Source organism: Chrysemys picta, chromosome 2, assembly GCF_011386835.1.
Source record: "Chrysemys picta bellii isolate R12L10 chromosome 2, ASM1138683v2, whole genome shotgun sequence".
NCBI lineage: Eukaryota > Metazoa > Chordata > Testudines > Emydidae > Chrysemys > Chrysemys picta.
In genome coordinates, this window is record NC_088792.1 from 111,966,004 (window position 1) to 111,980,929 (window position 14,926).

Sequence of the window (14,926 nt, forward strand, 5' to 3'; positions counted from 1 at the left end):
ACTGCTAACCTAGGAAGGGGAAAAACAGATAGCCTTCTTCCGATCAACTGGAAGGAGTGTGACACAGACCCCTGTAGCATACATCTTGCACCTCAGATCTGACAAAACTCATACATCATATTAATCCATAAAGAGTAATGTGTAAGGTATCTATAGAGAGCTCATCAAGTATCATAATCATTGCGAGATGTAAGTATGAGTAATAGTTATGGAATAAGGTATCTATGTTTAAAGAATGCTTTACAGACCAGGAGTAGAAGTTAGTCACCAAGAGTTAACGTGTCTCAGTGATGGCCCCATTCAGGCAAGGGGGAGTTATCTCCCCATTCAGTGATGCAATGCAAGGCTCAGTCGTTTGGCCTTTTGCAATACTGAGACTCTGAGTGAGAAACCATCAGAGGCAATGACAAACAATAGAAAAACTTAAAGGCAAAAAAGAAACTTTACAGCAAGCCAGGGGTTCTCCCTATCTGTGAATAGAAACAAAAGGCTATTTTCAGTATAACACAGAGGAGGGAGAGGCACTCCATGTCCATTCACTGAGAAAACCCATTGGAAGCAAGGGGGTTTCATGAACATTTGGATCCTGGTTTTTATTAAACCAGCCAGATCTGCAGTAGACTGAACTTTGGGGAAAATCTGCCTTATTGCATAGGAGAGGTAACTATTGATAAGTATAGACCTAGGTTCGAGTTTAATGCTATTGTTTTGTGTTATAATCACTTGGTTTCATCAGTTTCTCCCATTTATAGTTAAATCTGTATTCTTTCTTAAATAAGTCTGCTTTTGTTTTATCGTAAGTGCTCACAAGTGCCGTGTGGTTTGCAGGAGTGGTGGGTTAAGGTAAAACTGGTAAATTGAGGTACACTGCTTCTTTGGGGGCAGAGGATCTGGAATTTCTGAGAGTAGCCAGCAACAGGGGCTGGATATCACAGGGGTACAATTCAAAGGGGACTCGGATTCTAGGGTGCACCTATTGTTAATCTAAAAGGTGAAGAAAAGGGTGACATAACCCACAGGAGAGGGCTTGGGTGGCTAACAGGTTGGTGGTGTCAGGGAGCTGACACCCAGCTAAGCACAAGCAAGTCTCCCTCACATTGGAGGCCTGGGGCGTAACAAGGTGACTCAGTGTCATGGGTGCCTGAGAAACATCACTGGGAGGGAGAGGAAGAGAGAGCTTCTATCTCACTAGCAGGTGGGTGAGGGGCTAAGAAAGAGAAGCCAGAGCCAACCATATTTGCTTTCCATTATTTGGAATAACAAGAGAGCCCTCCACCTCCTTCCATGCAGCCAGGGGAGAGCTGCTTTATGGTTCCATTGAAGCAGAAGGATGCATAATGTCATGTAACACCATGATTTGAGGGAAAGAAAAAGATGAAAGGGTGATAGGGCATGGCCTTACTTTGGAATTTGTCTGAGAGAAAGCAGCAGACAACTCTACTTAAAACTTTGCCTTGGTTCTATTACCAGTTCTATTTGTGTGCATTTGAGTGCATTGATGAATAAATGCAATGCCTTTTCTGCAGAAGATAACAGCATCCATTAATTTTTTCTTTACTAAAAGGAAGCAGCAAGTTGATTGCCATATAAAGTACTTCCTTATCTACCTTCATTTACAGATCATCTTGTCATTGCTTAAACAATACCATGCTTTGATCATACTATACTGCCTAAATATTGCTCTTTGTCCTTCTCTGTCCTGTCCTTCGTCTTCCCTGATAGACCGATGAAGAGGAGGATATAGAGGTATGGTTCTTTGAAAGAGCATGTCGTTTCCGCATCCCCTGTGTGCTGTGAGATCTAATTCTAACACAAATATTATGGAATGCTCAAGTCCATTAGCTCAACTGGAACCATGCACGGTGACTTTCATTCTTGTGGCTTTTTGGCTCTATCTTAAGACTGTTTATAAAGTAGCTTTAACAATGAGTTTAAGTGTTCTCCTACAAATCCTGATTTGGAGCCTTAATTACATGAAACTTCCTTTCTCCAGTTCCCAGAATCATTAATTAAGTTGATAATTCCCTTAACTATGCAAAACTTCAATAATCTGAGTGTCATGGGGAAAACTTTGGATGAAGGTTCCCATGACAATGGGATAATCAGTGATGTGCTGTCTATGCACAAATCTTTATTTTATGAGCAGTTCAAACATCTGTCTATAGAGATGCAAAACAAAGTTTTGCAACATCTGCATTGTGAATCCCAAAGAATTGAACAATGGAATAGTTTGTGAACTTCTTAAAATTCCTCTTAATACATGAGTCTGGAAATAAATGAATAAATAATGTACTAGCTGACATACCTGCTGTATTCCCAGTGGAACAGTCTATTGTTATGGACAGCATCTCATTGTGTAATGCATTCTTTGTTCAAAAATAGCTCACTCATCCAGTTCAACTAACCAAGCAATTTGATTGGCTGAATGCCCAGTGCTTCATAATGACAGTCATTTGGACAAGGGCTAGTCTTTGAGGGTAAACAAAGCATTGGCATTTGAAAATGAAAGATATGTAGGAAGCTACTTATCTGGGACCTCTTCTTCCCCAAAGATTATAACTTAATGTCTGGATGGGGCAGAATATGAGGAATCACCCAGGGCATGATGATTTGAACCCATTAGATGAAACAATATGTGCTATTGAATTAACATTTGTGCAAAAATATTTGACTAATGTGTGTATTTTAACTAATGGTTATATGATGATAGTCTCCTTTGGTTTTTCTGTGACATTTTTTATCTGTTAACTTTTCAACTTACTGTCAATATTATTTTTAAACCAAGACTGGCATGCACTGCAGTAGAAGTTTATCACTAATATTTTTCTAAGCTTTATTTTCACATATGAGACTCTAGCACTTATACGTTTTCTTCCTCCAAATGAGGCAAACTGATATTTTTAAAACAAATTCTAGGCATGCACCATCAGCAGTATATCTCAAATTAATATATTTACCTCACTCTTTGTAAGGATCATTGCTTTGTTATTTGGTTAACTTACAGTTCTAATCTGATCAATCATTTTGTTTAAATAGTATCATTCTCACAGTAATTTCCAGATCAAATATTTTCAGCTTACAAGTAAAACAATGGGGTTTTCCTAACAGCCAGCCCTGCAAACTCAACGTAGGCTCTGAGAGTCAAGCTGGGTTCTTTCCTTCTAAAGTGTCATCACTAGTAATAAAGGCTCTATGGATTTTCTTGAGTGCAACTGATTGGCCTTATAATAGGAAATTAATAAACAATCCTGTTTATGATGCAAAAGGAGGAGTAACATTCAACACGCTTTCTCATATCTGTGTTATGTCTGCCGGGCTAACAGGTGTGAGGAGAAATTTAAAAAATATTTTAGCCCCTGGTGCTTGCAAATATGACTCTGAATACAACACTGGGGCAGGTCTATTGAGTAACAAGTTACCATTTTTATGTAATCACTTTTCAGAGTAGAAACATACCTTAAATATTCTTTCTGACAGTAAGAACCATGAGAGTAAGTGGCACATTTTAACCTTAGCATCCATAGGCTGAAATAGATATATAACATGCTCCTCCTCTGAAAACATCATGCTCCCTTAAAAATGTTTTGCTCTGCAGAAGTTCTTAGAGATCATCTGATCCTGGTGTATGTTGTCTGGCTTCAATCCTAGACAGGTTTCTTCTGTAACTGATGAAACCTCAGCCTACTGTCACAATACTTTGTGTTATGTATGTGCAGCTAATTTAGAAACTGTTTCTTAGTGTTGTCTTGGTAATACAGAAATCATACACAGATTGGGTGAGTGAAGGGCAGATTCCAAAATCGGTTTAAGGTTTTGTTTGTTCTTCTTACTGCCGCCTGCAATTTTTGTGCTCCAGCCATGAAATTATTTGGCAACATTTTTTCAATGTTGTTCTTAATGTATTTTTAACTTACTGTAGGTAGTTGCTATTAGAACCGCATGACTGTTATCTGTAGATATGCAGGGGCAGGAATAGAGGGGGAGGTTAGAGACGGCAGGAAAATGTCTCCTTTCATGGACAGTGAAACTACTTCTGCTCTGCCAAGTTACCCGTAGTTGATGTTACAGAACAAACTTACCTACTCCTTACTTAGCTAACTTGATTCATCTAGTGTGCCCATCACTGTGGTATTTGAGTCCCAATGGCAGGCCCTTACCCAAGGTCACACAGCAGGTCTTTGTTTCACACCCTATGCTCTGATGGAAAAGGTATGAAGATTAAAGCCTATATCTATGCCTAGTTTTTTTGAGGATTTTATATTCACCTGGATATTCCCTTGTCCTTGTAGCTATCAGGGTCTGTTCTCTTGGAGAGAAGTGAATATTGCTCCTTTCTTGAGCTTACCTGTACTACAAATGTGTCCAGGCAAGCAAGGATCTCTGATTGTGTGTCTACTGCTCAGTGTGTGATGTGTGGCATATTTTCTTTACTAGTTTCATTCTTTAGAACTAAATAACTTCAGTAAAGAAATTAGAACCTCTCTGACCACACACCCCTAGTTGTCACCTATCACCCCACACTGGAAGCAGTATGGGGTATCATCAAACAACTACAACCCATACTCCATGGGGACCCCATCCTGAAGGAAATCTTTCCTGAATCCCTTCTTCTGGCCTTCAAACAACCCTCCAATCTCTCCAAACTCATTATCAGAAGCAAGCTCCCCATACCCAGGACACACCAACTCAAAGTAGACGCAGACCCTGCCAGAACAACAGATGCAAAACCTGAAAACATATTTCTGTTGCTACAATGATCAACACCCCCCACAACACACCTTTCAAGGTCCATGGGTCCTACATATACCAATCACAGCATATAATGTACCTCATCCAGTGCATTAAATGCCTCAATAGCAACTATATGGGTAAAGCCAGACAATCACTATGCTCTCAAATGAACTCACAGGAAAATGATAAAAGACAAAAACACCCTATCACCTGTGGGTGAACACTTTTCTCACTCTGCAGCTGACCTGTCAGTCCTCATCCTCAAGGGAAGCCTGCACAATGATTTTAAAAACAAGCCTGGGAACTTAAATTGATAATTTTGCTTTACACTAAAAATCATGGACTGAACAGAGACACTAGATTGATGGTTTATTACAACAATCTGTAGCGCCACTAACAACCCCCTCCAGCTGCTACTCCCACCCCCCTTTGCTCCTTATGACTGGAGCAGTGTTAAAGGGCCACTTCATCCTGTGTGATCCCTTGAAATATGTGTTAACAATTTATGCTAAATTATCTGTTCCATCTTGTAATTAGCTGTGACGCTCTGTGTACCTTTCCTAGACCCGAAGAAGAACTCTGTATAGGCTCAAAAGCTTCTCTCTCATCAACAGACTTTGGTCCAGTAAAATATATTTCCTCACCCACCTTAGCTCTTTAACTTAGATTGTGTCAATTAAACAAATTCTTTTTCTTTTTGCAGTCTGGAAAGTTCTCCAGCAACTCCACCCCATCTCAGAGCCAGCCCCAGGGTTTGCAGTATGCTGAAGATGCAGCAGAGCACGAGAACATGAAGGCTGTGCTGAAGACCTCCTCCAGCAGTGGGGAAAGCACCACTGCGCTAGGTGTTCGCACTCGAAGTAGAGCCAGCAGAGGTAAACGCTGTGCTTTTATTTTCTCAACTCCCTTTGGGTGTTGTCGTTAGTTATTGTGTGTACTACAGTAAGACGTTGAGGTCAGGCCGCCGAAGTGGGGGGGCTGACAATCTAAATAGTCAGAAGAGAAAAAGCAATTTTTGTTACCCCCCATTTTACAAATGGGGCACAGACCCATGGAGTGGTCTGCCTAAGATCAGGCAGGTGGGCAGTAGCTGAGACAGTGGGAGTTGCAATAAGGAATAATGACCACTTAAAATTGACACACACACCCCTTCCTGCATGAGCCTGGCTCCCCTTTAAGCCACAATTTGTATTCCTCTGATCACTGTTTATTATGAAATATAGATGAGGTCAACTTAATTTTTTCCAATACAAGCAAGTTGAAAGTAGCCATTTGGCCACAAACTGTTGCTTAAAGGGCATCAAATCTCATGAGGAATGGCGGGGAAAGAGGAGGAGGATTTGCAAAGTTCTTGAAGGAATAAAAGAGATTATAAATGTATAAACATTTCCCTGCCATTTGATTTATCCTACTGCACAGAACTGCTGTTTGTTGTGGACACATGAATCTACACCAGGGGTGGGCAAACTTTTTGGCCCGATGGCCACACCTAGTTTAAAAACTGTATGGAGGGCTAGGTAGGGAAGGCTGTGCCTCCCCAAACAACCTGGCCCCTCCCCCTCCCACTTCCCACCCCCTGACTGCCCCCCGGCCCATCCAACCCCCCCCCCCCGCTTCTTGTTCCCTGACCGCCCCACCTCAGGACCCCACCCCCTACGCCTATCCAACCCCACCAGTTCCCCATCCCCTGACTTCCCCCTCCCAGAACCTCTGCCCTATCCAACTGCTCCCTGTCCCCTGACTGCCCCCCAGGATCCCTCCCACTCCCCGCCCCCTTACCATGTCGGAGCCAGCCACGCTGCCGTGCTGCCCAGCAGGAGCGGCGGGCCAGAGTGCTGGCAGCATGGCAAGGTGAGGCTGCGGGGGAGGGACCAGGGGCTAGCCTTCCCAGCCGAGAGCTCAGGGGCCAGGCAGGACGGTCCCGCAGGCCAGATGTGGCCCACCTCTGGTCTACACCATATATACAAGCTCAGTGTTGTTTTTGTAAAACCGATTTTTAAAAAGTGAAATGGAAGGTGAAGAATCAGTCACACCAATGACGTAAAATCATTCCACAGTGAACACTAGTACTCCGTGGATAAAGCATAATGCACTCAAGGCTTGTATCAGTCCCAGATGAATGTACACATTGATATCACTTAGTGCCATAGTAAGGCTGGTGATACCAGCTAGTAAAGAGAGAGCAGATTGGGGGCAGATCATCTACCTTCAATAGGTATCCATGGATGTGCTCGCAACTCTAGCAGCTCTTTCTTCTTCCTTTGAAACCAGCAGTTGTCAAGTGTCAGCACGGTTAGTTCTGAAAACTGAATCCTGGGAAATCAAATGTTGTCCCAGGCTACAGTGCGCAGACCCAATATTCTGACAGAGGAGTTCAGTAGTACAACCATCTCTGGCAATGAGATATCTTCATGTCTTCTCCCTCATGTGATCCCCTGGGATCTCTATTCATAGGAAGAGCAGCAAGCAAACCACTTCCTTATTGCTGAATCATTTCACAGATAGTGGGCCCATTAACTCATTTTCCATTCACATTTTTTCTTACAGCTGTGGTTTATCAATTAATCAATCAATTAATGGTTCTGGAGTACAGGGCATTAATTCTTGGTGGTAAGGCCTGCTCTTCTTGGTATTCCTTTCCCTCGTGTATGGAAATCTTATCCGTTACTGATTTCTCTTGGTACTGCTATGCCTAGACCCTGCTCTGCTAGAAAAAGCATTTTCTATGTATTTTATTAAAGCTTTGATGCCTGGCTCCAACAGCCCCAGTTTAAAAAGCAGGCCGAGTAGCTAAGATACAAAGAAGTAAACAACTCAAGCTGCTCTGCAGCAAGCTAAATAGCTGCCGTAATTCATTAAGTGCTAGTGAGCAGTGTGTCCTGTAATAAGATTCAGTTCCTGTTGGCTTAAAGAATAACAGAAGCGGTGGTAAAGTGAGCCAGACAGAAGCCTTTTAGGAGCCCTGTCCTAATAGAACTGCTGTTGACAGGAGCCTGGAAAAAAAGCAGCAGGACACATTGCTAATCAAGACTCTGCTATTTACTGTCAACAGTGAGGTGCCAAGGGATGGTCCCATCACTGATATTTTTTTAAGCTGACTGTGTTTACTGAGCCAGCTCTTTTGGAAAGCTCATTGTCATTATTCTGCCGACTGACTAACCTTCAAATTATTAAGAAAAACAAACAATAATATCTAATGGAGAAACCCAAAGATGTGCCTGATAGAGGGCTCTGTGCAACAGGGAGGGCTATAAGTTCATGGATCTTTTGGGTTCGGAGACATGGCTCTCTGGTGTGTGTGTGTGTGTGTGTGTGTGTGTGTGTGTGTGTGTGTGTGTGTGTGTGTGTGTGTGTGTGTGTGTGTGTGGTTTTAACCAAAATTGCTTATATAGCTTTTCAGTCTGAACATTTTGCCAACCACTTTTGCTTTTCTGCTTGTAACAGAGCACATGCCCTTGTGCCAGGATATATCCAGCCATGCAATAAAAAGGTGATTTCTTCCTTTCAAAGGGGAAAAAAACATCTTGAACCAAATTCTTTCCTCCATTACATCCCCTTTGTGCCACAAGCGTGGAAGCAGACGTGGTATAGTCTATGCCATCCACACTGGCTCCAGTGTAGGGAGCAAAAGGGGATGTGAGGAGAGCATGCTGCATTCCAGCAATCCCCAGCTGGTGGACAGTCTCTGGGAGACTATTGCCAGCTGCATAGTCAAGAGGGGAGCCATTAGTTTAAAGCCAGTGCAGAACTCCCTTATAGCTCACACTCTGCTGGTGCTGCAGAGTAGCTGGGGCATTATCTAAAATGTTCTGTAATGGGTAGACGTTTTTACTCTGACAGATTTGAAAAAGCAGTCACTGAGCTGCCTGCTGTCATTCTGCAATGATCCAACTACAAACAAAGGTGATGTGTGAGGGATACTCTTTTTCTAATAATCCAATTTGTTCCAGGCCGTATCGGTTCATGGAATGCTGCTGGTGATGATTCACCTAATGCTACAGATGATGCAGCTGATGAGATCATGGATCGCATTGTAAAGTCAGCCACCCAAGTGCCAAGTCAGAGAGCGGTGCCTAGAGAGAGGAAGCGGTCACGAGCAAACAGGAAGTCATGTGAGTACTGCTGATAAACTTGTAGCAATGGAGAGGAAAGCTGTCTGTCCATCTATCTCTTTTGATATGCACATCTGTATGTTTATATGTATGTGTATAAATATGTAGGATCAACTCCTTAGCTTGTGTAAGTCAACATAACTCCAGTGATTTCACTGAAGTCTGTACATTGAGGATCTGTCCCAAAATGTTTCAATTTAAAATTAACATTTAAACTTTTTGGTGATAAGCTATTAGCATTATTTAAAATCCACTTAGCATTTGGAAAGTCTAGAATTAGCTATTTTGCTCAGGCAAAACAGCATAAAACATAATGGTAAAAATACTCTATGGAAGTCAGAATTAATATCAGGTGAAGAAAAGCTTCACGGCTTGAACCTGGCTTCCAATATGTAGATAATATTGCTGCATATTTGATAAAATCAGGTATTGGGCATACAAGCCCGTACCTATTCTTCTTCTTCGAGTGCATGCTCATGTCCATTCCCGTGTAAGTGTGTGCGCGTCACGTGCACTGTCACCGGGAGGTTTTTCCCTCAGTGGTGTCTGTCGGGTCACCTCCAGCGCTCTATATAGCTCTTTGTGGCACTCTATATAGGAACCTGCTGACCCAGCACCCCCTCAGTTCCTTCTTTCCATACAGTCCGCTTGTTGTTGAACTCCGAACCCACCTCCAACATTTGCTTGGGAGTCACCTACATGGGAATGGACATAAGCACTCGAAGAAGAAAAAATGGTTACTAACCTTTCCGTAACTGTTGTTCTTTGAGATGTGTTGCTCATGTCCATTCCTGAACCTGTCCTCCTACCCCTCTGTCGGAGTTGCTGGCAAGAAGGAACTCAGGGGGGCCCTAGGTCAGCAGGCTTCTATATACAGTGTCATGAAGGCATGACTCCAGAGGGCGCCAGAGTTGACCTGACGGATACCACTGATGGAAAAACCTTCTGGTAACGGTGCCTGTGGTGCGCACTCACCTATGTGGGAATGGACATGAGCAACACATCTCAAATAACAACAGTTACTGAGAGATTAGTAACCATTTTTTACTGTACAGTTACTATTGTGGACAATGAGCGTCTATGTACTAGAGAACTGAACAAGTCTTTAGTAGGAAAAGGAGTCCAATGTGTAAAAGTGCTTTAATGTTTCTGTGATCACAGTACACATCAACAGGGTACTGCAATCAGTTAAAGAACTCAAATGGAAACTAAATTAACTTGCAGTGAAGCATTGTGAAGTAATAAAAAAAATGTATTTGTATATGTATATACAGAATACAAGATATGCCCTTGGGTAATTTAATTCACTCTACAAACAAATGGCATTGTGTCTGAACTATAAAAGGTCACTGTCCAATGTATTATTTCACAACTTTAAACATCTTTTCTTTATTGTTGGTACAATGTCCTTTTGCAAACTCGGAAGTAAAATCTGTCTACTTATGGTAGAGCAATTTGTCTGCAAAGCAGCCACAAAGCTGGTTTAATTTATGTTGGGAATTAAAGGAAATCCCGTTGTAATGCAACCCTCCAGTGGCACAGAGCTGCCGTAGTCACCCAAGTTTGAGAAGTTTGGCTTTGATGTTTATTAAATGCAGTAGTTTAAGTTGCGGTAGTCTTTGCAATATTTCCCATTCTAAGCACGGAGAATATTGGAAGTATTGTGGGAAAGGTGAATACCAGAGGAGGGTAGAAATTAAGATTTTAATCATATTAACTGTCTGTGGCTTTGTGACCACCTCTCCATCCATTTTTTAGCATTTCCAGGAAGTTAGAACAAAGAAGAGACAACAACAGTGAGTGAAAGATCACAACAGGCATACTTTTTGTGGAATTGTTCTAGCTAAGTTAACCTTGTCGGTGATCAAAAGCATTCTGTACAAGCAGCACTTGGCTTTTATTAGCTAGCATATGCCAAAAGCACATTCACTCTTCCCAAAGTGCCAAAAGAGGCATTTTTGCATGCGGCAACTTCCTCGGAGAAATTAAAAATGAAATAGACATTCTGGTTGAATGAGCAAGCCTTCCAGCAAAGAAAATGAGCTGACACTGGATTGTCTCTTTTACTTTCTGTCACAGAGTACACCACAGCTCTCAACAGCATATCCACTGCCACCACCTGCTGCCCCACTTGCACTTGTGTTCTCCATCTGTGCTGATTGCTGTAGGTGACTCATGCATATCAAACAGATTCCCTGTATGTTTGCATATTTTTGTGGCTTACCCCATGCTACACTATTTCCTCTATTAGCAATCCTCTCCCCACACACACACCTAAAAGCCATATGTTCGATGTCTTTGCCAGGCACCTTTCTTCCAGGGAAGCACTTGCTACAGCAAAAAGGATAATAATGAAAATACTATATATTTTCCATAGGGCTGGTTTTCATTTATGTTTAGTGAAAACATCAACAGGGATTAAGGACTCAGTAAATGTTTAGGCTGGGACTGATTTCCATTGTAATTTATCCTGATAGATTCCAGCTCTCTCACTTGTTTTGTCTTCAAGGTCTCGGCTTGCCTTTTAAGTCGACTACAAGACAATTTCAAAATAAATGTAAAGTTTGGTAGTTTAGCATAAGGCACTTCAGAAAGAAGAATGTCTGGAACTGTACTACTTCAGTGGTAGTTGATACACCTGGATAATGAATGAATAAAATGGTTTGACTTGAAAAAACACTGAGCTGAGGAGCTAATAAGACACCTGCATTTTCTCCCCAAGGAACTAAGCAGGACCCAAACAATATTAATGTAGAATTTAAGATAAGAGAATGGGAAAGGCTACTCTGACCGCTGAACGGTCAAGAGTCTATGAAAGTGGCACAGATCTACAGGAATATACTGGAAAGTAGAGCTTTAGGTGGTTTAGTGCTGCAGGGTTAGGTTCCTTTGTTGTGTAAAGAGCAAAAGACACAATAGTTGGTTGTTCTGACCCATAAGGGTTGGCAAGACCCATCCCTACACATACACTCACAGTGAAAGCGAGGAGGATGTATGTTTGGTGTTTCATCTAACTCAAAATGTCAAAGTGAAACTAACTTGAAAGTACCAGCTTGCACAATGTTTGTACTGCAGCCATGTAAAACCATACATTTCTCAGGGTTTTAATGCAGAACCATAAATATGCTCAGGTTCACTTAAAGCTTAGCAAAGTTTTAGGTGAACTTGGACTGAGGAGTTTGTGTTTCTAGCAAAATTGGAAACCCAAATGAGTTATGCATGACTGTGTTGCAAACATTTCATTCGACTCTACCAAATACCTTTCATAGACAAGGTGAGAGGATAAAGAAAATAGAGATGAGAAATTAGTAACTCTCAGTCATTTAGAATCAAAAGAGAAATAGAAATGGAGTTATGGAAGAAGCAAGCTCTTACTCAGACATTGGGTGAATCTATTGGGAAAATAATATATTTTGACATTTGTTGAATTAGGTCTTCCACAAAGTGGAATGAGATAAATTGTTGGATAATTTGGTCATATTCGGTATTTAAAGATCAATATTTAGATTTTAATGAAAAGAAAAGGTCAATTCAGAGCAACCGAAGGAGCCATACGTTGTGGGAAGGAATAAGGCTGTGAAGAGTCCATTGACGATACATGAATGGTAATTCCTGTATCTGCTCTACAACCTCTGAAGATATCAAGGGTTATTGATAAGTGCAGATCTTGCTTATAGGACCATTGAAAACAAATAAGAAGGAATTTGTTGAGAAGGAGCTGAAATGGAGAAGATGGATGTGGGTAAACTAAGAAAAACTGACATCTGCTGAGATATACTGTAACGGTATGAAGACTGTGTTCTGAAGGTGAATATGTGAAATGAGAGCCTGTTTCTGAGGTACCTCCAACACATTAGAGGTTTCGCAATATAAAATCATATATACACAAGTCCAATGACAACTCAATGTCATTACCACGTGATAGTTGTTCTGTGGCCTATATGACATATGTATTGGACTGGAGAACACATGAGAAAACAGCCTCACAATCTGACACTCTCGTTGGAAGTCTTAACAGAAAGCCCAAGGATTTAATGAGCCACAGAACTGAATTACCCTGTCTCATTTCTAGAGATGGTCCCCCAAAGTCAGGGTTGAGGCGCATTGCCATGGGAAGCTTGCACTGTTCTTTCCTCTGATGTGTCTGTTCTACATGTAAATAAAGACTCCTGTCTGTAGGTGTTCTCAATTCAGCATGTTCCACAAGCATTAAATAAAAACTGAGGGGTGGACATGTGCTATTTCCATTGTTTTAGACTGACAGCAGTTTTCTGTGTGAAAGGCTTTTTATAACATTATTTAGGGTTGTCCAACCCAGCAAGAAAATAGAAAATAATATAATTATGATTATCTGGTTTTCCCTTAAGGTTGGGATGAACTTCAGAAATGATACCATAACAAACAGTGAATATGAGGGAAAATTAGAAATGGTGATGTTTTAAGAATCACTGTATGCGATAGTCCAAATTCCAGTGAACACAGTCCAGCTAGTAAGGAGGAAAACTGAGTTAGTTTTAGCAATTTGCAGAAAACTGTTATTGCAGACTTTGAAGCACTGGATTGTAAGGAATAAAAATAGAAGTTGCAGAATGAGAAGGGGTCATTGAGATCTGAGAAAACTAGAGGAAGGAATGGAGGTATTTTGGTAGAGAAGGAAGTAGATGAAAGACGAGCATAAGATGAGAGATAAGGTGGATGAGGTAATATCTTTTATTAGACCAACTTCTGTTGGTGAGCAAGACAAGTTTTCGAGCCACACAGAGCTTTTCTTCCAGTGTGGTGCGTAAGCATGGGCGGCCGGTGACCCGGCCGCCTGGGAAGGCTAATCCCCAGCCCCTCCCCTTGTGCCAAGGCCTCACCCCTCCCCTTCTGCCCCCCCACGCCCCGCAGGAGCCCAAAGCATCCCCACTGCAGCCCCCCAGCACCGGACAGCTGGGGTGGGGGGGCGAGGCCCCAACCCCGGTGCGCAGCAGCCTCAGCACCCACAGTTCCTGGACGGCGCGGTCGCTGCACTCCCAGCCCCGGGGCTCTGGGCGGCCAGCCCTGGAGCACCGGGCAGTCAGCATGGCCTACCACCAGGGACCTCAAGTCCGTGCAGGTGGCACGCTGGCCTGGGGGCGGGCACAGTAGGCTGTTTGGGGAGGCACAGCTTCCCCTCGCCTATGATACCCGCCACCCATGAGTGTAAGGTGGACAGGGAGACTGACACTACCCTGGCATGGGACCGAGTGAAAGAGAGAAGAAAGGGAATGAAGAGGGAAGGTACACACTTGAATATCCCAGCAGTAAATAAGGTACTCACACCATGATGACCACATGAGGAATTTAATGTTGACTGCATCAAGTGTTAGAAAAGGGTTGCATGATCACTCCTGCTGCTTTGCGCACTGAGAATGCACACTGAAAGTAGTGGTAAAAATTGCTAGGATGAGAACTTCTATGTAAGAAATAAGAACAACTCGATGGTGGAAGAACCAGAGAAGAGGGCTGTGGATCCATACAGTGGTACTGGAGATATCAAGGAGTCTTAGCCGGTATGAAAAGGCACTTTCATTGTTCTCCTTTTGATGTTTGTTTACTTCAGAGATTCAGTGATGAATGCTCAATAAACAGGCACCTAGTTGCTGTACATAAAATCATTCACTAAGGACTGTCGATCGCAGTACTCTTACTCATGTTGGAGTAGCACCTTGCTCTTGAGTCGTCCCATTGAAATATGTGGGACTACTCAAGGAGTAAAGCACTACTCCACATGAGTAAGTGTATCAAAATCAAGCTGCAACTTAATAAACATGTATCATGCCCAGCTGTTGACACCTAGAGAGCCAACCACTAACTCCAACATGTGCATAAAGGTATATGGAGATGAAGATCTAAATGTCAATGGATTAAACCAGCCAAACAGAGAATGCTTTGCGACTTCTGTGAGCAACCAAGGATGGGTTCTGACAGGCATCTTCGGAGAAGTTTCACGGCAAACCCCTACAAGTGCCCTGCCCAAATACAAATTGAACCACAGGGCAGCAAACCAAGTCAAATCCACTTGATCTCAATTGCCTTAGTGGAATACTGGGTGAAATTTG

At 42.3% G+C, this 14,926-nt stretch overlaps 1 protein-coding gene across 24 annotated transcripts in view; it reads left to right on the top strand.

The window, feature by feature from the left end:
- Positions 1-14,926, top strand: part of FHOD3 (formin homology 2 domain containing 3) — a 655,971-nt gene that overhangs the window by 621,694 nt on the left and 19,351 nt on the right. For 14 of the 24 annotated variants that reach the window (XM_065583975.1, XM_065583981.1, XM_065583977.1 and 11 more), the window contains 3 exons: positions 1,723-1,746; positions 5,435-5,606; positions 8,682-8,843. In XM_065583975.1, coding sequence (XP_065440047.1) covers positions 1,723-1,746; positions 5,435-5,606; positions 8,682-8,843 — 358 coding nt within the window. Of the gene's footprint in view, positions 1-1,722; positions 1,747-5,434; positions 5,607-8,681; positions 8,844-10,601; positions 10,640-10,922; positions 14,378-14,926 lie in introns of all 24 variants that reach the window. The other 10 variants (XM_065583976.1, XM_065583986.1, XM_065583991.1 and 7 more) reach the window with 4 other exon arrangements.